General features: G+C 55.9%; 6 protein-coding genes across 6 annotated transcripts; 3 read left to right on the forward strand and 3 right to left on the reverse strand.

Moving 5' to 3' along the window:
* Positions 1-4,154: 4,154 nt before the first annotated feature.
* PUNSTDRAFT_126674 (uncharacterized protein) lies at positions 4,155-9,714 on the reverse strand. The gene is made up of 8 exons (XM_007384755.1): positions 7,932-9,714; positions 7,701-7,870; positions 7,466-7,646; positions 7,196-7,406; positions 6,023-7,139; positions 5,710-5,948; positions 5,367-5,621; positions 4,155-5,315 (listed from the first exon to the last, which is right to left on the reverse strand). The coding sequence occupies exons 1-8, from the start codon at positions 9,485-9,487 to the stop codon at positions 4,578-4,580; spliced, it is 4,467 nt and encodes a 1,488-aa protein (XP_007384817.1). The 5' UTR covers positions 9,488-9,714; the 3' UTR covers positions 4,155-4,577.
* A 5,626-nt stretch (positions 9,715-15,340) lies between these two features.
* PUNSTDRAFT_144271 (rab-protein geranylgeranyltransferase) lies at positions 15,341-17,429 on the reverse strand (the record flags this gene model as incomplete). Its single annotated transcript, XM_007384756.1, has 10 exons — positions 15,341-15,528; positions 15,600-15,761; positions 15,818-15,892; positions 15,961-16,044; positions 16,335-16,529; positions 16,627-16,847; positions 16,905-17,032; positions 17,116-17,229; positions 17,285-17,336; positions 17,386-17,429. 10 exons carry the CDS (start codon positions 17,427-17,429, stop codon positions 15,500-15,502), a joined length of 1,104 nt encoding a protein of 367 aa, XP_007384818.1. The 3' UTR covers positions 15,341-15,499.
* A 28-nt stretch (positions 17,430-17,457) lies between these two features.
* On the forward strand, positions 17,458-20,889 carry PUNSTDRAFT_103796 (spliceosome complex protein; the record flags this gene model as incomplete). The annotated part of the gene is made up of 7 exons (XM_007384757.1): positions 17,458-18,057; positions 18,084-19,133; positions 19,193-19,434; positions 19,491-19,569; positions 19,619-19,906; positions 19,968-20,153; positions 20,210-20,889. The coding sequence occupies 7 exons, from the start codon at positions 17,458-17,460 to the stop codon at positions 20,783-20,785; spliced, it is 3,021 nt and encodes a 1,006-aa protein (XP_007384819.1). The 3' UTR covers positions 20,786-20,889.
* A 377-nt stretch (positions 20,890-21,266) lies between these two features.
* Positions 21,267-22,171, forward strand: PUNSTDRAFT_120997 (uncharacterized protein). The gene is made up of 2 exons (XM_007384758.1): positions 21,267-21,386; positions 21,445-22,171. The coding sequence occupies exons 1-2, from the start codon at positions 21,298-21,300 to the stop codon at positions 22,133-22,135; spliced, it is 780 nt and encodes a 259-aa protein (XP_007384820.1). The 5' UTR covers positions 21,267-21,297; the 3' UTR covers positions 22,136-22,171.
* A 463-nt stretch (positions 22,172-22,634) lies between these two features.
* PUNSTDRAFT_114205 (uncharacterized protein) lies at positions 22,635-23,473 on the forward strand (the record flags this gene model as incomplete). Its single annotated transcript, XM_007384759.1, has 2 exons — positions 22,635-22,723; positions 22,786-23,473. 2 exons carry the CDS (start codon positions 22,635-22,637, stop codon positions 23,471-23,473), a joined length of 777 nt encoding a protein of 258 aa, XP_007384821.1.
* A 416-nt stretch (positions 23,474-23,889) lies between these two features.
* On the reverse strand, positions 23,890-24,752 carry PUNSTDRAFT_70364 (uncharacterized protein; the record flags this gene model as incomplete). The annotated part of the gene is made up of 4 exons (XM_007384760.1): positions 23,890-24,098; positions 24,151-24,283; positions 24,337-24,451; positions 24,511-24,752. The coding sequence occupies 4 exons, from the start codon at positions 24,750-24,752 to the stop codon at positions 23,890-23,892; spliced, it is 699 nt and encodes a 232-aa protein (XP_007384822.1).
* Between the last annotated feature and the right edge of the window lie 71 nt (positions 24,753-24,823).

Here is a 24,823-nt window from a genome sequence, read left to right on the forward strand (position 1 = left end):
CAAGTGTACATGCAGGATGTGTATATAAGCTGGGACTATATGGAATGATATGATATCACAGAAGGGGCCATGCAAAAGTGAGGTGTCAGCAGTAAAGTATCAATTCCCAACTCAAACACTTATATCTACATTTGGTTTCTAAGCCCCTTGGACATGGACTAGTTCCTCATGTTATTGACACTGCAACCACATTCTATGTCAATAGTTTTACTACCCCTCATACCTATAAGTCAGTCCTATAAATTGTCTGTCATCTGTCATGATTTGACAGTTTTATGGGATTTCTTGGCTTTTTTGTGACATTTTAGACAGAATATAGTCATATCATGAACCATATATGTAGATATGTAGAAAATTACCAGAGGGGGCTTTTCCTGATGTTATTGTGCAAATACACATCAGAAGCCCATGGACAGCCTTGTGCATTGAACTTGGCCGTACGCAAACTGAAAATTTGGCCAGCTAGACTCCAAATCCATGCACAGGGAGGAAGGAAGCTTAAATGAGTGAAAATAGTTCAAAGAGTAGATGATGTAGGGGTCAGGGCAGGACATCAGTCCATTAGGGAGCGATGGTGTCAACAGGCACAGCACAGTCTTACACAGGAATACAATAAGGGCCCCGAGTGGGACATGGAACGAAGGTCAAGGGAGAAAAATGGATGAGACACACGCACGAAAATCTGTAGGAGAGGTACAAACACGAACAACATGGACGGTCGTCTGCGTAAGAAACAAGTAATGTCCAGAGTTCAGCTGAACAAGGACAGTTTCCATCCATCATCTCTGAAACCTTGAGTTATAAGGGTAAAGTAGCAGACAGCATCTCGATGATTGTGTTCACAATGAACACATGCACCTACCAAGGGGTGCAGCGTATCTCCTTAAACCTGCTGTCCATCACCGTTCTTGTAAAAGCATAGATCCCCACAATTTCTGTATCGTGGGCGGGCCCAATGGCAATTCGTGATCGTGGTGGGTTGAAAACCTGGGAGTCGGAACCTGCGCGCATCAGTGCGCGCTATACCCCCACGTTGATGATAGCGGGTTACACTGACACTTCCGCATGGGAATTTTCCCACTCAAACAAGCACATGCAGTCGAAGAGACAGTCCCAATCCGTTTTTTGATTGTGTGGGTATGAAAAGCTGTCAACTGCATGCACGAGTTTATGGCTACAAACCAGTCAGTGGAGCTCATTAGCAGAAATGAAAGGTCTTCCTCACCGTGTCAACCAATAGACATGGACCTCATGTTTGACAGCACACAAGATATGCAATTGTTCGTCATCCACAACATCGCGTGTGGAAGCGCCGCTGAAATATTGGAAGTCTTTGGTGAGTAGAAACAGCTTTCCATCGTAACTTTCTTCCTCCAAGCTCCGAATGCGACCAATATATGATACCGAGCCTTCTATGGCCATCAATGGCATGATTGGAATATATCCTTCTGACAATCGATGGCGTGATACCCATCGGAGATTCTGGAGTCCACGAAGAGGCGCCATGAGTCGTGCGTAATGCTCGTCCTTACGATACAGTCGCAAGGCGGGGAACGGATCTTGGTAATGATCGTCAAAGACCTTTCGGAAGTACATCAGCTCGCAACATGGGGAAAGACTCGACATGTTCAGCAAACCTGGGGAGATGTCCTGAAGGGACTGCCAGATATGCCCACTACTATTCCGGTGCACGCAAGACCGATAGGATCATCTTCACAGCGCATGGTAAGCCATTCTCGATATGACGAGGGAATATAAAGCGAGTTTGTTATAGCATGTTGGTGTAAATATGCTCGACTGTGCTCGTCCCACCATGGGGCAATGAACTCGATGTTGTGCATTGTGCTGACATCTAGTGGCATTCTATTTCGCAATTCATAGTCAGTATCCTATCGCAGGTGAAGTGAAGGCTGGAAGTGGCTCACTCTTTCAGGACGCATACTATCGCAAATGCGAGCCTGTCAAGCACCGCTGCAGAAGGTGCGCGCTTTATGCTTCTGTAACGCCGGCGTTGCAGATCCATCGGACCCATTGACCACTCGGTCAGCATCGTGAGGCGAGAATCAGAGAGTGGGTGTTTCCATGATCGAAACAGGCGCGACATCGGATCTTCTGCGGTGCACAAGCATTTCAACTGACGAGCATCTAGTTTGCTGCTCCAAATGTGCATTGAAGCATCCAGGGAGGCATTTCCCAAGAGGCGACCATGTTGCTCTTCCAGAACCGCGCCGAGAATGTCGATGATTGAGCGATTATGAGTCATCATCTCGGGAGAGTGGCTCCTAAAGTCATGTAAGGATCATTCTATCCAGACCATCGAAAAAACCGACCTCAGTTCCAATACTGATAACCATAGGTTCACGCAATTGCTTGCGTTAGCAATCATGGCGCCCTTGGTGTACACTATAATGAGCAGGTCCGACAGAACAGTGTAGAGAATCGGATCTGTGCATGTGGACAGACAAGACCATAAATACGCAACAATGTCGGGCGTGAAGCTGACTGTTGACAGTGATAGAGCCCAGAGAGCACTCCATTCTACCAGGTAAGAGCTCAGGCAACTGATGGCCACCAGTTGGATGTCCGTATACCTGAGATGTATTCATGCTCATAAGCGTCGGGAACCGATAAAGACGATGATTTCACTAACTTGATAAGACCAAGCACCACCTTGAATTGCTTGTCCATGCGTTTGGTCAATGCCGCAAAGCGGGTATCTGTTCTTGATGCGTACAGTGTTCGGCCCGAGTCCCATAGCGCTGAACGTAAAGCATCCAGCTCGTTAATTTGGCTGAATCCCCTTGATTCTACTACAGAGATGAGAGCTCGACGCGATGGAGCAAGGAGCATTGCTCTCGAATGCCTGTCGGCGAAATCTAGACTTCGCAGGAGCCGCAGCAACGAGGGTTCGACATCCAAAGAAATGAACACAGGAACAAAAACCCGATGGAGGGAGCAAAAGGCGGTGATATATTGCAAGGACACTGCTCTCGAACTCGTGTTGGATACGCTGAATGCAAAAAAAATCTGAGTGATTGTTCGTCGGAGAACGAGGGGGCTCACTTCAACCACCGGACAAGTTTCAGACATGCTTTGCGTATGCGCTTGTTTTCCGACAGCACCTCGAAAGCCGGGTCCCGACAATACGTGCACCACAGAGAGCGAGATGTGAAGAGATGTCGGAAGAGTCCTGGCAAACTCGAATGTCGCTTGATTCCCCGGAATGTCTCGCTGACATCTTCCTCATGCTGGCATCGCAACGTTCTAGTGGGAAGCGTAGGTATGTCGGCGGCGCTCCGCAAAGCTTGGGATATGGTCGCATCTGGTCCATGTCCGAGCTGAACGGCAATGTTGACCATGACCTTGTCGAGATAAGCGCCGCAAAACGTCAAGAGAGCATCGAGAGAGCGCCCAGGGCCAATCAGACCATCGTCTGTATCATTGGTGCTTGAGGCGATTGATGTATGGTCAACATCGAGAGGAGACATCCAAGAAACTTCGCGACTCGGAGACATAGCGCTGGGACATGTAAAGCACATCGACTCGGGGGGATATGCACCAGCGAGTGCTTATACGTAGTAGTAATGCTTGCTGCCGAAAGGCAACAAACTAGACGTACCGAGCTGTGTAGAGCTATACGCTCGTGCCTATAACAACCGTCGCGAAGTCGACGCTGTGAGTTGGCAGTGGCGAAGCGCAGCTGCTACATGCTCCCAGGTTCGCGAAAGAGGCACCTAGATAAGGACGCGCAGCCCAAACATTCACAGATCATTCACAGATCGACTGCGCAGGGCAATGCAGGGGTATAGATACATATTTTGGTGTTGGGCCGTGAACTCGCCTCTCATCGGAGCAAGGCTGACTTCATCCCGGAGACCGTCATGTCGAGTACCCGAATTCACGCGAGTTAAATTGCACTGGCGAAAACATGTTCAAGCCACATTATGTCGCGAACTGGGCTGAGACATTAGTTGAGACTGTATCTTGCATAGTGATTGGTTCGGTACGAGACCCGGAGTGGACCAGGATGAGTGGCGATCGTGCACGTGAAGTGTTGCGCGTGCCTTGCAGAATTGTCGACGTCGGTCGGGCCCGCGAATCCGGGATTCGCCCTCAGCAGGGACGATAGAGAAGCCAGGATGTGGCAAAGAAGGGGGAAAATTAGTTCTGTATTGCTTTCACTTTTGGTTTCTGTTCGGTAAGAGGTACAGTGTATAACATCGGTAAATTTCGTAAACAGACATCAGTATCATGACGAATTGCAAGTGGATAGAGACGAGGCGAGCATTGAAGACATTCCAGAAAAGACAAACAGCGTTTTGAATCAAGCGGATCGTTACAGCATCGAGCGATTGGTGGCATCGTCGTCTTGCGACACCCAGGCCCCTTCTGCCATCTCGGCGTCTCTTGGACGTCGGCGATGGATGGCCGACATGCATATGCAGGCGCGCAACAGCGCTCAGGCTCAAACCGGCTGGCGGCGAGTCGACCGAGCGTCTCCGGCGCGTCCGTCGCAGACGTCAAGCATATGGGTCGGCAGACGTACAAGGAGGTTAGCTGGTCATGACTCAGACCGTCTAGCGGGAGCGACCGAGCGCCTCTTGCACGTCCGAAATGGTGCGTACGGTGTCGTTGAGAACGGGAGAGCCTCCCGGGAGGATGGACAGCCTCTGCTTTGTGGTGTTCAGCATCTGCTGAACGTTGGGGAGCACTCGCGAAACATAGGGTGAGATCATGTGGTGAGATGGGTTCAGGGTGTTCGCTGCGCGCAACAGCCACCACAGCGTAACCTTGAATGACTCGTCCGCCGGGGAGGTCTCGGCGATGGTGGCGGAGAGCCGGTGCACAAGCGTGAGGATCACGGCCTGGGAGAGGGGACCGTTGCCGGTGAGGGGCATGACGACCTCCGGGTTGGACCGCGCTAGGAGCTCGCGCAGCTGCTGGGGATCTTGCGTGCCCAGAACGGTAAGGTAGGTGTCGTCCCACTCGTCATTTTGCACGGGCCGTGGTACTTGTTGCGGGGCGGTTGCTACCGCCGGAGGAGGGATGGCGGGGTGCGAGGCCTGGGGAGCCGCAATGGGCTGGGAGAACCACGGCTGCTGCTGCAAATTGGGCTGCTGCTGTATGTACGGGCCATGGGTCGTCGACGACGGGTAGCTCGACACAGGCGGATTGGATATCGGCATTGGTCGCGTATGCGGTGAGTTGAAGTTGCCGGACAACGATGGAGAGCCCTTGTTGCCTTGGTTCAGGCTCAGATACTTGACTTGATCGTTGAGCGAGCGAACGGATTGCTCCAAGTCGCGAACAAGAGTCTAGAATAGATGTTATAATCGGCCTCGCCCACGTCGAGCATTCCTACTCACATCTTGCGCACGGAACGCATCGGTCTGCCAGGCCAGTACATCCTTCTTGAGGCTGAGCATCTCGGCGTGCATCTCCCGTGTCAGGTCCTGATGCAACTGGGAGAACTGTTGCGTGTACGCAGGGATGAGCGTCTTCGTCACCGTGTCCTTGACATGCCGCTCGATCGCCGGAGTGATGTTGGACGCAAAGTTGCGCGCAATCTGGTTCGATACATCAGATCGAAGGAGCAGTCTCTCGACCTCGGCGGGCAGGCTCTGGAAAGACGAAAGGCAAAAACGCATGAGCACATTCCATCGCATACATTGCCGATAAGATAAAGTTTCATTAGACGGCACAGCTTACCTGCTTGATGGCGTCCGTGAGAGACTTGGTGACATGACCGTCGAGCGCGGACTTGATCTCTGTCCGGGTGATATTCTCCAGGCTGGGCAGGACCGAGTTCTGCACCTCGCTTTTGACGGCCACCTCGACGACGCGTGTCGTGTTCTTCGTCAGCTCCGTCGAGATGAGCTTGAGTATCTTCTCCTGCCGTTGGAAATCGGCAGCCTGCTCGCTCGCGCGCACTTCCTCCATACGTTGATCTGAGAGAGATCGCGGTGAGGGTTCTGGTCAAGCCGCGGGAAGACAAAGGTTCAGCCCCGAAGAAGACGCTTACGTTGCTTATCGAGCTCCTTCCCGACCAGACGACCAAGTCGGGTATGCAAGTTCTCCTCCAGCTTCCGGATCTCCTTCGACAGCGCTGATCCGAGCGCGCCCTCAGTGATTCCGGTCCCCTCGACTGCCTTGCCCTTGTCTTTGCCGTGGTCGTTTCCGCTGCCGCTGCTCTCCTTTTCCTTCCACCCGACGTTCTTGCCCTTACCCTTGCCTTTCGGCTCCGCCTGCCTCGGCTCCTCGCGCGCGAGCTCACTGTCCAGCTCGTCCGTAGGCGGGGTCTTGGGACGCTGCACTGCCGGCACCGGCTCGCGAGCATAATCCCTGGGCGACGGACCCGAAGTCGTCGGCGGGGGTGCCGGCACAGCCGAGCGCTGCGACCTGCCCTCCGGCTGCTGCTTGGGTTCCGCCGGGGGCTGAGGGGGCTGGGCGTAGGACGGGGGAGGGTGCACCGCCGGCGGAGGGGTGTACTCTGGGAATTTGCTCGCCGTCGACACGAGGGCGTTATCGTACCACTCCCTGCGGATCAGCACCTGGTCCACACCGCTCGAGTGTACGGAGAACGCGACGAGCGCGAGCTCGCCAGGCGGGACCTTGGCCGCGACGCACGCCGCGTGCGCCTCCTCGCCCGTCGGGTCTGCGTCCGCCGTCAGGATCACGAAGTGGATTGTGGGCTTCGGGCCAGCGAACTCGACGAGCTGGTCGACCCATGCCTTGCCGACCTGCTCCTCAGGCGAGCCGAACGCGGCCGGCGGCTCGAACGCCAGCCGACACGCGAGCATGCTGTCCCGACGGTTGTTCGCGACCCAGAGCGTCTGTATGCGCGAGTCGTAGCACGCATGGCTGAACATCTCCGGGTCGTCGCGAGCACCATTAACGAACCGAATAGTGGACAGCACCGTCTTGTTAACATGCGGGAGCAGCTGATAGATAGTGCCCTTCCGGCGGCCGAGGATCACACCGTGGTCGTGCAGTATGAGCGAGGACGGCGTGTCCTCGCCCGGGATCTTGGCCGACCAGAATGAGGCGCGATCGTGGATCGTCCAGTAACGGAGCACCGAGTCATCGGAGATTGTTGCGAGGCCGTAATTGAGCACGTCAAAATCGAACGCCACGAGTGGCTGCAAAACTTCGTCAACGGTTGCCACGGGATGCAGAATCAATACAGGCGACGTACCGAAGGGATAGAGAAGACATCGCCGACACGCTGTAGCTCATTCTGCGGGACGGGGTCGCCGCCGAAAAGGTGCGCCGCTTCCTCGATGTTGATCAAGTAAATCTTCGTCTCGGACGCGACAGCGACCGTGTTCGCCTGCTTGGGGTGCCACTTGACGGAGTGCAATGCCTCGCCATCAAGAGCCGGGAAGACGCAGAGGAGGATTCTTCCCCTAAGCAATCGCAATGAGTCCAAGGAAACAACAAATACGGACGACGACGCGCCACTCACAATGCATCGTCGGTGACGACTTCAGGAAGCTCCCAGACGACAAATCCGCCGTCCGAGGTCACGCCGGCAAGCCTGTTCCCGAAAACGGCCATGTCGTTGACCACGGTGGACGGCGGGAAGGTGGGCGGGAGTTGAAGCAGCGTACGGTCACCGCTTGAGCGTGAGATGACACGAACACGACCTGTACATATAATGTCAGACGGCCAGTGAGCTGTGTAGTAACCACGGAGCACACCTTTGGTCATAGCGTATGCGACCCAGTGCGTCGCGCCGATAGTCGTGCCCGGCAAGAAATTCTGGTCGACCTTGACGAGCGCGATAGCCGTCGACTTGACGAGGTCCTGACTTGCCCGGATCTCGTCCAGCGGCTGCGACACATCGAACACGATCTGTTGGCCTTGTGACCTGGACGTCCATCGTCAGTCAGCACCGAATACCCGGGCAAGGTGCAGTTGAAGAAACGTACTCGGGGCTGCCGTAGCTCCTCCCTTGCTGTCCCTGCAGCTGAGACTGGGGCTGCTGCTTGCCGCGTCCCTTGCCACCCTTTGCGCCGGGAACAGGCGAGCTCCTCTCGCGCCGGTGACCCTGAGATTGCCCCTGCGGGGCCGGCGCACCGATCGCGTGCCCGAGCGGGGACTCGACCGAGCGTCCTGACGACTGCTGCTGCAGGAGCGGCCTCACCTGCGACTGAACCGGCGCCTGCTGCTGCTGCGCACGCGGGGGCGAGCCCCTCGGCGACTGCACGCCCTTCTGCAAGATCTGCAGGGGCGCGGGCGGCGCCTGGCCGCCATGGCCGACGTTCTGCGGCTGCTGCGCGACGGGCGTGAGCTCCTCCGAATTGTAGTACGAGTCATATTGAGGCGAGGACGAGGACGAGGGCGGGACGCCGCGCGTCAGCTGCTCCATCAGGTTCTCGACGCTCTTACGCTTCGGGTCCATCGCCCAGCTGGCGAGGCCACGCTCCTCCTGGTTGGCTTGCACCCCATGAGGAGATCCTTGGGCGGCGGGCCCCTGGCTCGCAGTGGGCACGGGGAGCGGCTTGCTGCCACCCGCGGGCTTCTTGCCAGAAGAAGCGAGCGCGTCGAACGGCGATATGAACTCGAACATCGACTTCGGCGGCGACGGCTGGGGCGGGGGGAGGTCCTGGTGCGCGATCTGGTGCGTGAGGCCGGGCTGAGGGGCCGGAGGAAGCATAGGTCCGATGGGCGGGAGGCCGTGAGTCTGCGCGTGCGGCGAGTTGATCATCTCGAATGGGTGCGGCGGGGGCGCGTACGAGGCCTGCTCGCTATTGCCGGCGTGGAAGTACTCGGGCTCCGGGCCCTGGGACGGGAAGAATTGCTGCTGTTGCTGGGGTTGAGGCGGAGACTGGAGGTGAGGCTGCGACTGCGACTGGGGAAGGGGATGCGGCCCGTATTGAACGTGCTCGGGTGAGGCCTGCGGGGCGGGGACGGTGCCCATGAGCTGCTCGAGGAGCACGCGGCCTTGGTCGTTGGACGCCGACGAGGACGGCTGGACGTGACTCTGCGACGACCCGGGCGGCGTCGGGATCTGCTGCGGCCCTCCTTGAACTGGAACTTGCGACGGGAATGGAACGGGCTGGCCTGCGGGATGCGCGGGGGCGACGGAGCCGAGTAGCGAGAGCAGCGCGCTCTGCCGGTCGGCCGACGTCTGCGACTGCGACTGGGCGGACGAGTGCGAGGCAACAGACATGGGCGTCGTGGGCGCAGAGTTGTTCGGGATCTGCTGCTGCTGCTGTTGAATCGCGGCCCCTACGATCTGCGAGACAGACGACGCGGGTGCGTACTGCGAACCGTTGCCGGGCTGGTTCAGATTGTGGAACAGGGCGTCGAGGTGGCTCGGCGACGTCGACTGGGCCGGTTCCCTGTAGGAAAGCGTCGGCGACGGGCGCTGGTGCGGAGGCTGCACGGACGGTCCTGAGCCTGCCGCCGTGCCGTCGAGGCTGGCAATGTCGGGAGTCGACGGGCCACGGCTGTAAAGGGTGTCGTGCGCGGAACGGTCCATCTGATGGGCTGGCCTGATTTATGAACAGAGGGGAGCGGGCGGAACGGTGAAGGGAAGGAGGGGAGGACGAGGGGGATGGAGATGAGATGGGCCGCACAGAGATTTTGGGCGAGGCGACTGACGCAAACAGCGCGCTGAACACGCCGTAGCCTCGTGTCGGCCCTTGCCCACGCTCAATCGCACGCTATCCTGCGCTATCGTCCCGCGACGTACGTTCCCGGAACGATAAGGCGTGTTCGCTACGAATTATCAGAGAAATAGCGCGCCAATCATCCCCCTTTGTTGTTCGTTCATCGCACCCATTGTGCGAGGCGGGTTCGCGTCCAGGTCCACGACCGCGCCATATCACGAATGCTAACGGCTTGCGATTGCCCTCGAACCTGAAGACTATCAGTACCGCACTTATGTCGCCAGAGTTCCAGAAATGGGAGTCGTCTATATGCGTCTACATGGATCTATATGTGCCTATATGCGCTCAATCTCGGACAGTCGTCGAGGGATTGTCCATCTCTCGCCGCCATGTTTTCCAATACGGTCGATTGCCTACAAACGCCGTCATGGGAAATCCGCTCCGCAAGTACGTACTTTTCGACATACAAGAGGATATCCATCACAGCCAGACAAAGACTCGGTCCAGCCGCACAGGACAAAGGCATCACATTCACCTCCTTGGTCGTCGGACAACAACACGCTCAAACCCCGGATTTTGTACCCCCTGGCCGACCATGGAGTCATGGCGTTATCCCGCTACTGCTGTCCAATGACAGGCTATCTTATGTTTTCGTTAACGCGCATACGGCGCTTCATCCGCAGAGGATTGCATGCAATCTCCTTTCACGCCAAAACATGCGGATGAAAGCCGCTGACAAATTATCTTTGTAGCCCACACCCCCCAGGAGAAGGCTGCTTCCCGTTGGCCATGCCGGAGTGGAGCAGGAATCCGCTAAGCGATAACTTCCTTCGGGTTGCCCATAGACCCAGAACAGCATGATAGCCAGGCTGACTGGAAAGACGCTAGATCCTCGTGTTCGCGATTACCACGTCCGCTACGGACTTTATCCACGTTATCTCCGCGAGGATAGGGTATTCAACGTTTCTTCGCGACATATGCCCTAACGGACGAATCCAGAGTAATACACACGTTCGCGTCAAATGATCATACATCCAAGGCACGTCTACCCCGACCTCGCAATCTACCCGCCGACCCGGCTGGCCCTGCGAACCCCAAAGCTCCCTAATCGCTCACTCGAGGAATACACGCAACTTCATAAGCGCCCTAGGACAGCCAGGACGGCGCGTGTTCGAAGCCGTGAGATTCAATGCGGCAATATGTAGCCCTTCCATCGCGCCTCCCGCACCGTTGCTGTATGCTCCTGCACCAGTCGGATGCCCAACGAGTCCACTTGTATATGTCGTTGAATGGAATGATATGTTCGCTCTCTGCTTTCCAACAGGACCGAAGACCATTCAATGGTCTGATGGACGACCCAGCACAAGTAACGGATTTTCATTATTCGCCGACCGCGGATCCTGATTGTGCCCGCATGTTCACCAAAGCTGTACCGAGAGGTACAGCATCTTTTTCAGGCTGCGGGATATCTCCACGCCGAATATCCATATGCGCTGCCGCCATCAATTACGACGCGGAATAGTTCGGTCAAAAAAGTCCCTCTTGGGCGTGCCTGACGTTCGGCCGGACGGGCGCGAACGCCTCATATCAGGCACTTTCACATCCAGATCTCGCGGACTGGCGCGGCGAAGCGGACGGGTCTAAGTATTGCTGGGTGGCTCCGTTGTAAGCCTAAAAAGACGCTTCGGTGAAGTGCCAGTCGGCGAAGTGCATGCGGGATTGCCGCGGACGTGTCGAGACAACGGCGGTGGCGCGGATATCAAATAGCAGACAGTGCCAAACACTAGCAAAGGGTATAAGTAAGCGCATGCCCGCGATCTCTGTTCCTCAGCAACTCACTCACCTACATCCATCACCATCTACAAACACAGAATGTTCACCGTCAGTCCTGCCTCCCACCTAGAGTCACGACCTTTCTACTTACCATCGTTACAGACCACCACCGTCCCCGTCGACACCGCCGAGGGCTGTGCCGCCAACGGCTGCAAGTGCTGCAACGAGGCTAGCTGCCAGTGCTGCTCGCCGTAAGTCAGATATGGCGTGTGCCTTGTACGTTGTCGACTGACGACACTCCCGGATAGCTGCGCGTGCAAGCCTGGCGCATGCACGTGCTGAAGGCCTCGCTGCTGAGAGACCATCTCCGCGTAGCCGATATCGTTGACGTATCGTGCCTCGTTGATGTATAACAACCTATATGCCACGAATGAGTTTCGAATTGTGTACGTCTTTGTCCCCGAAAGACCGACGAAAGGATTGGCAACCTACCAGTCTCGTCGCCGCGCCCTTTGAGAACCACCCTCACACGAGCAAGCCCAAGCTGTTGAACTACAGCGGGATTCTTGGGTTCCCGATACCTGATGCTGTCAGGCCCGATGCTACGCGCCCCGATTTCAGCTATCAACCCTTCCGGCGCAGCAGACGGTGACTCGCCTCACACGGTAGACGTCACACTCTTTGAATCACCTCGGTATCCCCCGGAGTTATGTCATTCTTGGACGATGTATGACGCGAGGCACAAGATACTGTAGACGACGCGCTCGCGGTGATTGTAGCCTAGAATCTGCATTAAGCGATTGCCCCAAGAAGCCATGATCGTGAACGTGTATCGCGCACCTGAGTCATCGAGCCACCAGCATGCACCGCCGGCGACCATTGTCTCCTGGACTTCCATATCGACGTTCTAAACCGCCAAGCCATCAGCACGTGAACTTCAACCCTCGATGATGCAGACAAATACGCACCTTGCCCGGATGACCGACCCGCGGAACACGGTCGTGGCTTTAGTCGGCCGCATCTGGGTATAGGGCGTTGTGCACCGGGTTCGAGGTTCGAGAACACTGCGTATGCGGCAAGAAGGGCAACATAGCACGACGTCAAGAGCTGTTTGAAATGCGGCGGTGAACGGCCGCGCTCATCATCCAGACACGAACATAAAAATACGTATTTCTAGAAGCGGAGAACGACGGAAAAGGGCACTGAAGTGACCCGAGCACGAGAGCGCCATCGTACGCGTGCGGAGGGCCCAGAAGATCGGAACAGACCATGCAACGGCCGAATAGCCCCGGGATTGAAAATGAGGAGCTGCGCGCTCACCTTTGCCGCTCTCGGGAATGCCTAGCTCGTCTGCAACGACGAGATGATGACCTTCAAGGGGTAGATCTTTGCGAGCTCCTGGAGTACTCCAGTCGTCGTTTGTCAACTTGTCGTAGCGAGACCTCTATCGGCTCCAGTGTTCTGAACAAGCGCTGTATGTAAGTCGATTGGGGGCGAGTACAAGACGAACAAAAGCCTGCACAATGTAGGGGATAGCCCATCGACCATCACGGCACGTCTGCAGCAGCATACAGTATGTAGTTCGAGGGCGCAGCCGGGAATGAGGCCAGGCCGCCCGTCTCCTATATAACACGAGGGCTATGGGTACCGTCCCGGTCATGGACGTGTGAACTGCAGACTGGCTCCAGTGCCGCGATGGTGCTCAGCGCTCATCCTTTCCGTGTCCCTGATCAGTACTCGCACTTTACCCTTGTCAGCGAGTTCGACGTAGCATTGAAATCGTTCATTATTTGGAGCTCCCTAATTGGACGGAGTTCACACGCTATCGCCTCCGGGATGCTTGCAGCTGCTCTAAGCAACCCAATATTCTAACGAAATCAGTACAATGTAACACTCGTGGACATGATCAGTTCCCTCTCGTCTCTCAAGGTTTGCAGGATTCGAGCTTCCGCGGACGATAGATATGATAATCACGACGGCACCTCAATTCAAATGCAAGCCTTGCCACAATTTTCGAATGGCAGCGACATCCGAAGTCCGCAGGAAGGACGGGCCATCCACGTAGCATGATACTTCTGCGAAAGCTCGACTGAGACCGACGAGGGGATGATGTAGAAAAGGGCTTGTGGTTGCTCTGACGAGGTCATGTGAACGGGGGCAATGGACCGTCAGCAACCACCGCTACGGCCAACTCGATATTCAAGTCGCCTAACTGCAGCGTCGAAGGCGTTAGGCAGAATCCGCGGCTGCGAAGGACGATGACGGCTGGACGGTGCGGCCGCCGAAAGACGAGAGCACTCGCGCGCTTGTGTCCCCTCAATGCACCACATGCGGTCGGAGGGGACGCTGGAGAGAAGCGACACGGGGTCAGAAGTTGAGGATCCCGTACCCTGTGGTGCGTACGGTAGCTGATGACGCTCTCGACGAAAATTCCTAGTGTGTAGGGGCCAAAGGTCTCCGCGGTGTCGATATCGCTCTTCACAACGCATGGAGAGACCGCGCCTTCGAAGAAGGGCACTTCGCCATTATTTCCGGCATTGGTTCTCAGTCATGCCGCTTTGTGATATCGCCCTCGTATGTCGTATCTGACCCTAAATATGGTCTGATTCAGCATGACGGATGCATAGGGAATTACGATTATTGCCTACCCTTTTCGCCTGATAACTGATAATCCCGAACGACAAATACCAGTTTATTCAAGTCCAGCGCATCGCGCGTCCGCCCTCCGGTCGATTGCACTACTCCGAGCCGAAGTGAATACTGAAAGACGTGGCGGAATAGCGACGGCAAGTCGTTTCTGCATACTGTTGATGCACGCAGCGATGTCGTTGCGCATGGTTGCGTGTGCTAAGAGGAGCAGGTCCGGACGTACCACCAGCAATGCATCCTCCGCGGAAAGATCCCCTACGTTCTCCACGTTCCTGGCTTCCACGAACAAGAAGCAAGGCTCAATCCTATCAGCCGATATCCTGTTCAAGTGCGAAACCTGGAACAATGGCTGCCACTCGTCATGATCATGAACATCGCGGATGGCAAAGTGGAGAGGCAAATACGGGGGCCTTAACCTTAGCTCACCGACTCTATGGGTACACCGGGTCCGTAGTCCACATTGAAGCAGGATCTTTGAGTCCTTGACACGCGCTTAACCTGCATGCGCATGCTGTCGAGATCTCTCTCACAAGAAGCCGCTGCGGCCTGTCCATGTGCATCCGCCTTGGCTGTAACTAGCCTCCTGGGTTCTGCCAGTGCGCCGTCTTATTTTTGCCAACGTTAACTGCCTAGCCTCAGGGCTGTACGGCTGCTCGCAAGAGGGTGTGCCGTCCAATGGCGGTCGCTGCCTGGTCGGCGCTGAGCGGCTTCGAGCAGTCTCAGATTCGGATCTCGCGGTGGGGTGACTCCGGGCCCCCTGTGCGAGTGCCGCGAACCGGATAGGGAACTGCGGTGGCGCTGGGGATCAAAGTGCAAACACACACAAACACTGGAGATCTGATATAATCAGCTCTCGCCGTGCCTTGGGTCTCTCCAGGAAGACATACACACCTGTATCCACTCCCACCTTCATACACTGTTCAGAATGTACACCGTTAGTCGCAGTCGTCGCTCGTTGTCTCAAGGGACCCTCGCTAACTCGGCAGATATGTAGACCACCAACGTCCCCGTCAACGCCAACGGCTGCGGTAGCACCAGCTGCTCCTGCGGTACCACGTAGGACCCCTTCACCCATGCGTCGTCGACCTTTCGCTCATACATGTCGAACCAGTTGCCAGTGCAAGCCCGGCGAGTGCAAGTGCTAAGCGCCTCGCGCCGCGTCAGGCCCACGGTCGAAGCTGCCAGGGTGAAGCCGTTATACGATCCGCAGGCCCCTTTATGTTGCCATAGTCCATGTCCTTGATGTATGGTGATCTGTATGTAAAAAACTCATGGATCATTTCTGGATATTGTACATCGCCATGCCGAGAGACGCATTGAAGGACGAGATAACTCACCCACACATTCGGCGCCCGTTCATCATTGCATCTGCATATCGCTCCCCCTCCCTTGAGGTCCGTCTCCCAACTTCCAGCCTTGTTCCTTCTCCACCCTCGCAGACCCCCCCCCCCCAACGGCAGCTATAGCTTCGTGCTATCCACGTCCGTCGCTATCATTAACGCAGGACCCAAATTCAGCTCCTGCACCCACAACGGCATGGCTTCGGAATCAGCAACTCACAGATCTCCTCATACCTCCGCCGCCGCGCGGGATCTAACTCTATCAGACGCTTGAGTAACTCGCCGCATTCATCGGCGAGCTTATTTCGCTCCATGGCGGTCAACTCGTTTGAATGCGTCCTAATCGAGATCCGCTTGTAGTGGACGAGGGTCTCCATGCACCCTAAAGCCATGCTGTCAGCCACACTTCGCAGAGAATGAGCGAGCAAGACTGCGCACATTTGCTATCCGGCTGTTCGTCCAACAGTTCCTGGATCACGCTCATCTCGCGTTCCACCACGGCCCTATCCTTGCCTAGCCCGGCGGCAGCATCAGTATGCGCATATCGATTCTTGATGGAGGCGTTTTGGAAGCCAACGAACCTTCTCCTATGAGCCACCTGTGGTATAGCCAGGCACTCTGATCGGCAGGGTCTGTGTAAAGCGCGTTGTGGACTAGCTCGAACTCTGCCCGTGCCGGTGGCAAGAAGGACCGTGTCAGTGCTACGTCAACGGGAAAGTCGTTGTGGACGGAGATACTACGTTCGCAAGGCGAAGTTTGAAGCTCGAAGATAGATGCTTCTAGATGCGGCCAGCACCGCTGTGGGTAAGATGGGCGCTGAGCGGCGTCGCCAGCGGCCCTCCGATCCCACAGCGTAAGACCGGAGCATGACAAGCACATTTCTGGAACTCGCCCGAAACGGCCGAGTGGGGAGGAAAAGTGGAGTGGGGTCACAACCTGCCCTGTGAGCGCTCACCTTCTTCCCGGCTCTGGACGGGATCAAGCTCGCCGTTGTCCCACAGCGTCTGGAGGACCTTGGTCCGCTGGTGCCATGCGCTGAAGTTGGAGAAGCTGGCCTCGATCTTGCGCGTCGTGTAGTCGAGCTCCGTGTGCGGGTGCCGAGGAACTGGCATGCTGGCGAGAACGTATCGACGATAGCCCCATGCATGGACTATAGCAACTGTGTCAGCGTCGGTCGACTTGGCCAGATATATGTGCATGCTGATGATGAACGTGGACAGCAGCTAGGGAGAATGGTCGGTACGCACAGTTCCTAGCATCGACGTCGAGCATTTTCTCAACAACGAACAGCTCCCTGTCCCAATGTGCCTTCCTCCAACCATGGTCATCACCTGGTGGCCCGAGGGGGACGTTTTCGAGACACCATCGCCGGTGGTTCCATATCCAGTACACCTTCGGGTGCTGCTTGAGTGCTGCGGTGGTCATTTGAAGATCCGTTGACAGTAAGTCGTTGATCTGCTCAGGCGTACTGATCAAAAGCTTTGAGACAGAGGAACGGGGCTCTTAACGAGATGAATCATCATACCTCGCTGGGAATAGTCCCTTGGTCATGATATTGCGCCTGTAATTCCATATGGTGTAAAACTCCGGGTTGAGCTGGAGCAAGCGGGTGGTAAGCTGGAAAGCATCCTGGCTCCAGTCTTCGCTCTTCTTCTGTGTATAGGAACAGGGCACGATGAGTACAGTCGCGATCGCGTACGTGTTGCGTAGTGTAGAGCGCCTGGGACGGTCCTCACCTTGGAAAATATAGTATCAGTCAAAGAAATATATTCGTTAAGTTTCGCCTGCTCTTTCTGTTTGCGGGCTGCGACGGCCTCAGGGCTTTGGCGGGCGCGTTTGACGCCGTGCGACTGTGCATACGAGTGAGTCTCGACAGATCCAGCGACGGTAGCATAGAAAACCAACCATGGTATGATCGAATATCGGAAGGTGCAGTGGGGGGCAAGAAGGAGAGGCACTTGTGCGCGCAAGACGCGGTTCAGGCTCGAGTTGACGCACGCAGTCACGAAACGCGCCTTCGCTCTTGCGCCATCCTCCCTTGCTTGCCCATTGCGGGCTCGGTCCTCTCGTTCGACAGAATGGCTTCCAACGACGCAGTCACGGTAGAAAATCTCGCGGCACAATTCCCGCTAACGTTTCCTGTACCCTCGCCAACGACACACTCGGAATTATTGACCCCCGGCGACCTCAACCGGGAGGAGGACCTCCTGCGCAACCCACAGTCTTTCAGGCATTGGTGGACTGCCATCAACAATGTCAAAGACAACTATCGTGCTCTGCAACGGAGCGGGCAGGAAAAGCTGGATGTCTCGCCCGAGGTTGCAGCCCTCCTCGGCCCGCTTGCTTCGCCGCTCTCCAGGATCACACTCCAGCGGTTGACCTACCTGTATGAAGGTGCGCTGAGGTACTTTCCGGGGAGCTTCAAGCTGTGGAGAAGTTATCTGGCAACGAGGATGAACTTCGTGTTGGGAAAGCTGGAGACAAAGAAACGGGCCGGGGGTCGGAAGAAACTCCCGGAGATGAAGGACGCATTGGAGGAGGAGAGGGAGGAGCTGGAGAAATGGACAGGAGGCTTGGATGGGATCGTCGGCTGGGAGGAGTGGAAGTCCCTAATAGCGACGTTCGAGCGAGCGCTCATGTGGTTGCCGAAGGCACGTCCGCGTTCACGTAGTTCGTACGTGCTTTGATCTGACACGTCCACCAGTTCCCTCGATTATGGCTCATGTACCTCTCCATCTTCTTCCATCCATTCTGCCCTCCTCAAATTTCGCATACACACGCTCGTCGGACATACGACCGTGCCCTTCGCACGCTTCCTCCCTCTCTCCACCACCGCATATGGGTCCGCTACCTTCTATGGGCCGAGCGGCAAGGTGGCATTACCACTGTCGCCATATTCCGTCGCTACCTCGCCGTCGACCCCAGCGTCACCGAGTATTACACGGCGCTGCTTCTTGCCGAGAACAACCCTACGCCGCGGCCGCTCGAGGCCGCTAAGCTGCTCCTCAGTTTGGCACGAAAAGCTGCAAAGGGTCAATATACGAGTCCAGAGGGCAAAAGCCCGTATCAGCTCCTGACTGAATGGCTCGAGGTAGTCGAGAAGTACGCGGAAGAGGTCGGTTTGGACGTCGAGGACACCGACGCAGCGGGGAAACAGGCCGCCCAGGTCGAAGAGGCGAAAAAGGAGGTCGATCAAGCCACTTCAGAGCCCGCATCGGTGCATGGCCAATTGATCCGCATAGCCGGTCCACCCGTCACCGTCAACGCCGACGGCACCGCTGTCCGGCCGTACGACGAGGACGAAGACCCTACCTCTTCCCGCAAGCTCAACATCGAGCGCATCATACACGAAGATGGCCTTGCCGTCTACAAAGACCAAGCCGGCCGTCTCTGGACCGGCCTCGCCACGTATTGGATCAAGCGCGCTGAATTTGACCGCGCGAAGGCAACGTTCGAGGCTGGGCTTGCGTCCGTGCTCACGATCCGCGATTTCACGCAGATCTTCGATGCGTACGCCGAGTTCAGTGAGAGCCTGATCAGCGCGATGATGGAGAGCATCGCGGAGCCGGACGAGGATGAAGACGAGGAGAGCGCACAGGAGACGGAGAAGGAGCTCGACGAGAAGATGCGGGAGTTTGAGCAGCTAATGGATCGCCGGCCGTTCTTGCTGAACGACGTGCTACTACGGAGAAATCCGAATGACGTCCAGGAATGGGAGAAGAGGCTGGCGCTATGGGGAGAGGACGATGACAAGGTATGTGGCTTTCGTTACCCCTATACTCTGTCTCAACGGTGCTAATATTGCGGAACCAGGTTGCGGAAACATACAAAAAAGCTATCGAGACCATCAACCCCCGTAAAGCCACGCCAAACCTCTACCGTATCTATGTCAACTTCGCCAAGTTCTACGAAGAGGGTGGCGTATCAGGCAAGGCTGAGTCGGATATCATCAGCGCTCGCAAGGTGTTGGAGAAGGCCACGAAGGTCCCCTTCAAGACCGTAGAAGACCTTGCAGAAGTTTGGTGTGAATGGGCGGAGATGGAACTGAGGCATGAGTAAGGGACTAGTCCACATTTGGCCCATACTGTTACTCACGATCGTTCAATCGCAGCAACTACGACGAAGCGATTCGGGTGATGCAACGGGCGGCTGCTGTGCCCAAAAACACCAAGATCAACTACCACGATCAGGTATGTCTATTTTCGCTTCGGTACGTGCGCCGTGCTGAGATCCGTCCAGACGCTTCCCGTACAGGCTCGCCTGTTTAAGTCACTCAAGCTTTGGTCATATTACGTCGACCTTGAAGAGGCTATTGGCACCGTCTCCACCGCCAAGGCCGTCTACGAGAAGATCCTTGAGCTTCGGATTGCCAACGCGCAGATCATCGTTAACTATGCAGCCTTCCTCGAGGAGAACAAGTACTTTGAGGAGAGCTTCAAGGTGTATGAGAAGGGCGTGGAGCTGTTCACCTATCCGATCAGCTTCGAAATTTGGAATATCTACCTCAGCAAATTCGTCAAGCGATATGTAAGTGCCGAAGTTTGACTTGTGTTTACCTTGACTGAAACGCATGGCCATTCTCTGATAGGGTGGAAGCAAGCTCGAACGAGCGAGGGATCTGTTCGAGCAAGCGCTTGACAAATGCCCGCCGAAGTTCTGCAAACCGATTTTCCTCATGTACGCTCAGTTGGAGGAGGAATACGGTCTCGCGAAACGAGCGATGGCAGTGTACGACCGTGCCACGGGGGTTGTGCAAGATGATGACAAATTCGAGGTGGCCCATGTTCCTGACTACTACGTCGCAGAGCTGACTTGAGACGTTTGCTCCAGATGTTCACAATTTACATCGCGAAAGCCGCCTCGAATTACGGCCTCCCTGCCACCAGGCCCATCTACGAGCGTGCCATCGAAGTTCTTCCCGCCCGGCAAACAGCCCAGATGTGCCTGCGCTTCGCCGCCCTCGAGCGCAAGCTGGGCGAGATCGACCGAGCCCGCGCGATCTACGCGCACGCCTCCCAATTCTGCGATCCGCGCACGAACCCGGGCTTCTGGGCGGAGTGGAACGCGTTCGAGATCGACACGGGCAGCGAGGACACGTTCAGGGAAATGTTGCGGATCAAGCGGAGCGTGCAGGCGCAGTTCAACACGGAGGCGAGCTACCTCGCCGCGCAGACGGTGGCAGCGAGGGACGGCGCGTCGGCGAAGCAGCTGGAGGAGGAGAGTGCGGCGCTGGCGGATCCGATGGCACAGGCCGAGAAGGCTGCTGTTGCAGGCGGCGCGCCGAGTTTCGTGGCGGCGAAACAGAGCACCGGGACGAAGGAGACAGGGGAAGCTACGCCCGCTGCGTCTTCAGCTCCGGCCGGCAACGCGGAGGAGATCCATATATCAGACGACGAAGATTTGTAACAAAACGTTGTTCGTCGTTGCCTGTGCTGTTGTATCTGGGCAAACCTTGCGTTGCAACTCTCAGTGCTAACCTGTACAATTGTTGTCCCGAACATTGACACTGGGAACTCCGCGTTGCTCCAGATCTGCAGCCCATTGTATGCACGCACCAGTCGATCAGGTATGAGTGAGTGCGTATGGGGCTAAAGCGTGAGTTCAACGCCGGCCGTAATATGACCGCTTTCGAAATTTGCCATATTTTGAGTTTTGTTCACTTACGAACGCATTGCCTGCAGCTCTAAGTCTCACTGCTGGCATCGCTTCTCAGACTCTCCATGAGTCCTCGAAGGCGCCCTGTGACCTGTAGATGTCTTCTTGTGAAGTGATTAGTTATCGGCATTTGATCCTCCCATGGACGCAGCTGGAACCGGCCCCCATATAATGGGCTCAAGTCAAGCGCATGAGCATCGATCAACCAGGCTTTCCTCCCCGACATCTACACAACAAATCAGTCGCTCTCAGTAGCACGGACGATGACAAACGAGATCGTCTTCTACGACATCCTTGCCCAGAAGTCGACGGCGAAGGAGCGCGCTTGGAGCCCGAATACGTTCAAAGTCAGGTAGGCGTCTTAGATACAACGTTGTCGCGACATACCTGAGGATGAGTTTGCTTTACAGATACGCGCTTGCGTTCAAGGGTCTTCCCTTCAAGACCGTATGGGTCGAGTTCCCCGACATCGCAGGTGCCTGCAAGAAGATCGGCGCACCACCGACAGAAACCAACCCTGACGGTTCGCCATACTACACCCTACCCGTCATCCAGGATCCTTCGACGGGCAAAGTCGTCTCAGATTCGTGGGCTATCGTCGAGTACCTTGACAACACCTATCCCGATCGCCCTGCGTTATTGCCCAAGGGAACACTCGGCCTGCAGTGGGCGTTTACCTACACATCGATGCAGGTGGCCATCGACGAGATGCTTGCGAACATGATGTTTGATGTGTACAAACTGCTCCCCCCGCGCAGCCAAGACTACTTCCGCGTCACCCGCGAGAAGTTTTTCGGTTGTAAGCTGGAGGAAATCTCAACGGGCCAGAAGTACATCGACCAGTGGGGAAAGACGGAGGCCGGTTTCACAAAGATCAAGGACGTGATCAAGAAGAACGGCGAGGGCGCGCAGTTCGTCATGGGCGATACCGTCAGCTTTGGGGACCTGTTCCTCGCATCCTGGCTGCTCTGGATCAGGCAGACGGCCAGCGGCGAGCAATGGGAGAAGGTCCGAGGTTGGGATGCTGGATTCTGGGGCAAATTCGTCGATTCTTTGGTCAAGTATGAAGTATACGATGAGGGTGAAGTTTACAAGGTGTGAAGTGGTTGTCCCGTTAATGTACTTATACGAAGATCCAAATGCTTAGCCATACTCTGCTTGTATGGCGTCTTGAGATGAAGTAAGTAGTCGCTAGATCGGCTTCTCCGGCCACGTTGATCCGGTCACCCCACGTCACCGTTTTCGAACGGTGCCAATTTATTCGATACCTTGCTCAAGTACTGGTTCCTTCACGCAGAGCGCCAGTACCCTTCAAGCTTCAAGCCTGCTATGATTACATCTTCACGAAGTATACGCTGCACTCGACTACGACACGCCTGCTTTCAGCTGCAGTAGTATGGATCACGCCATACGGAATCATTTTGCATCAGCATTGGCAGGCTATCGCGTACTCCCGCATGCCGCATTGCGAGTCGCGATTGCAATCGCAAGATCCATATGAAAAGGGATCACGGCCTCCGTGCATATATAGGGAGGGTGGTTTTATCGCTCGGGTCACATCACCCGCGCCTGCCCAACCTTACCCCTTTACGAGGTAACGATGTCGAAAGCAATCGTTCTCTACGATGTCGCGGCAGAAGGGTCAAAGGCAGAGGAACGCGCATGGAGTCCGAATGCTTGGAGGATACGGTGCGCAGATGATTGCCACGCTGCGCTTCAGATCGTCTCCGTGCTCACATTGCGCATCGTAGATATGCGCTTGGGATCAAGGGATTGCCGTTCAAGACGGTATGGGTCGAATTCCCCGACATCGCGGATGCTGCCAAGAAGATCGGCGCCGCTCCGACCGTGACGCTAAATGGAGCCTCGTCATACACTTTGCCTGTGATCCACGACTTATCCACGGGGAAGGTCGTCTCGGACTCGTGGGCCATCGCGGAATATCTGGACGAGACCTACCCCGATCGACCTACAGTTCTCCCCAAACCCACGCGCGGCTTGCAGTCATATTTTGTCGCCACCGCGAGGGACGCGATCATAGGTGACCTCGCGAACATTGTCGTGTTCTCTACGTACAAGCACCTGCGCCCGCGCGGTCAAGACTACTTCCGCGCAACGCGGGAAAAGCTTTTTGGCCGTAAACTGGAGGACTTCCCTCAGGGTGAGCAGCTGCTCCCGCACTGGGCAAAGCTCGAAGCCGGGTTCGGGAAGTTCGCAGACGCCATAAAGAAGAACGGCGAGGGCAGCCAATTCATCACGGGCGATACCATCAGTTTCGCGGATCTTGTACTTGCTGGCTGGCTAATATGGCTTAGGCAAGTGCGGGGCGCTGAGGACTGGGAGAAAGTCCGGAGCTGGAACGGCGGATTCTGGGGGAGATATCTGGACTTTATCCATAAGCACGCTGTTTTCGATGAAGGCGAAGAATACCAAGCATGAGGCGACAGATTGTACGGCATGAAATCAGAATCTCTCTACCATCACAGTCGAAGAAGTGCGATATTCAGGCTGTCATATGACAATACAACAAGGCACTCGACGCACTGCAAGGGCTGAGGGCTACTTCAAGTGCAGGAGTTCGCACGATCAACGATGGCTTGTGCCCCGTCTGGTTGGTATGCGAAAGGTTATGGGGAGCAGGCAACTGCGACATCACTGTTTCGCTCTCGTCCGTGGGCGGGGGGCAAGCACGGTAGGTGCTGATTATGGCGTACTCTGGTAGAAGCGACGAGTACACGCTAGAGACATCGGCGTAGGCAGAGGGGGGATCGCCGAGTTCATTCCGTATGATCTTCGTAGATAGGTGGATCCGTCAACATGTTCCATACGGATCTAAGCTTCTTGTTCCCGTCGGGCTACGTCCAGCGGTCAATCTCGGCCTCGCAAAGGTCTTCCCATTCTGCGTCCCAGCTGTGCTCTTCGAGGTATGGTTGGGCGACCCATCGCGCGATAACTTCGCGAGAGACGTCAAAGGGAGTAGAATGGCTTCGAAGGGAATTCACGAGTTCGACATGCATTTCGAAAGAGCGGTGGTAGTGTTTTGGTAAATGCGACAGAGATGTCACTGTGAAGACCGTTCAATGATAATTCTATGAAGAGGGGGCACGACAGCGTACCGAATTTCTCGAAAGGCCAAGTCACCCAAAGGGGATCCGACGAACACCAGTTCCATCCCTTCGTCTTATGAGCCTCCAACAAGGTGCCCTCTAGACTGTCGACGATGGCAACCATCTTTTGGAATTGTTTGCGCTGCGATGATGTTGGAGCACCGCGGACGACTGTCGACTGTTATATCCTCATACCATTTTGGCGATGACGGTGTCTAGTTGGATGATGCTTTCCTCCATGGTCTCAAGTTTGGGGCCGACCACTCGGTATTGGGGTTGACTCCCCGATGGGACGAATGCAAGGGTATTACTGCAGAAAAATCCCAAATCAAAGAATGAACAAAGACACGGCAAGGGCTCAGTACATACTCTAGTTCTGTTCTTGCATCCACCAGATTCTTTGCCGCCTTCAATCCGTCGTGCAGGACGAGATCATCCCATGTTCTCGTGCACCCCCGTAGATCTTGCAGCGCAGATCGCAGTTTACGATGATACGGCGATTCAATGGGGCCACGAGACGTCGATGAGGGAGAGTTCGGCTGCTTGGGTTTCGAAACCGGGGAAGAGTTGGGCGTGGATGGGCCGCGGAAGGAGGCAAGACGGCTGCTCATGGTGACCGAGCAAAGATGATGAACCGCCCATGGCATATGTACATAGTCGTGCTCAGCTTCATTCATCATCA

This window comes from Punctularia strigosozonata (assembly GCF_000264995.1).
Source record: "Punctularia strigosozonata HHB-11173 SS5 unplaced genomic scaffold PUNSTscaffold_8, whole genome shotgun sequence".
Lineage (NCBI taxonomy): Eukaryota > Fungi > Basidiomycota > Agaricomycetes > Corticiales > Punctulariaceae > Punctularia > Punctularia strigosozonata.

Coding starts and splice junctions, on each gene's coding strand:
- PUNSTDRAFT_126674 (XM_007384755.1), bottom strand. CDS start 9,487: ATGGACCGTTCCGCGCACGACACCCTTTACAGCCGTGGCCCGTCGACT. Junction 7,871..7,931: donor AGGAGCTACGGCAGCCCCGA/GTACGTTTCTTC, acceptor ATGGACGTCCAG/GTCACAAGGCCAACAGATCG. Junction 7,407..7,465: donor GTCGTCACCGACGATGCATT/GTGAGTGGCGCG, acceptor GCGATTGCTTAG/GGGAAGAATCCTCCTCTGCG.
- PUNSTDRAFT_120997 (XM_007384758.1), top strand. CDS start 21,298: ATGACAAACGAGATCGTCTTCTACGACATCCTTGCCCAGAAGTCGACG. Junction 21,387..21,444: donor CCGAATACGTTCAAAGTCAG/GTAGGCGTCTTA, acceptor TTTGCTTTACAG/ATACGCGCTTGCGTTCAAGG.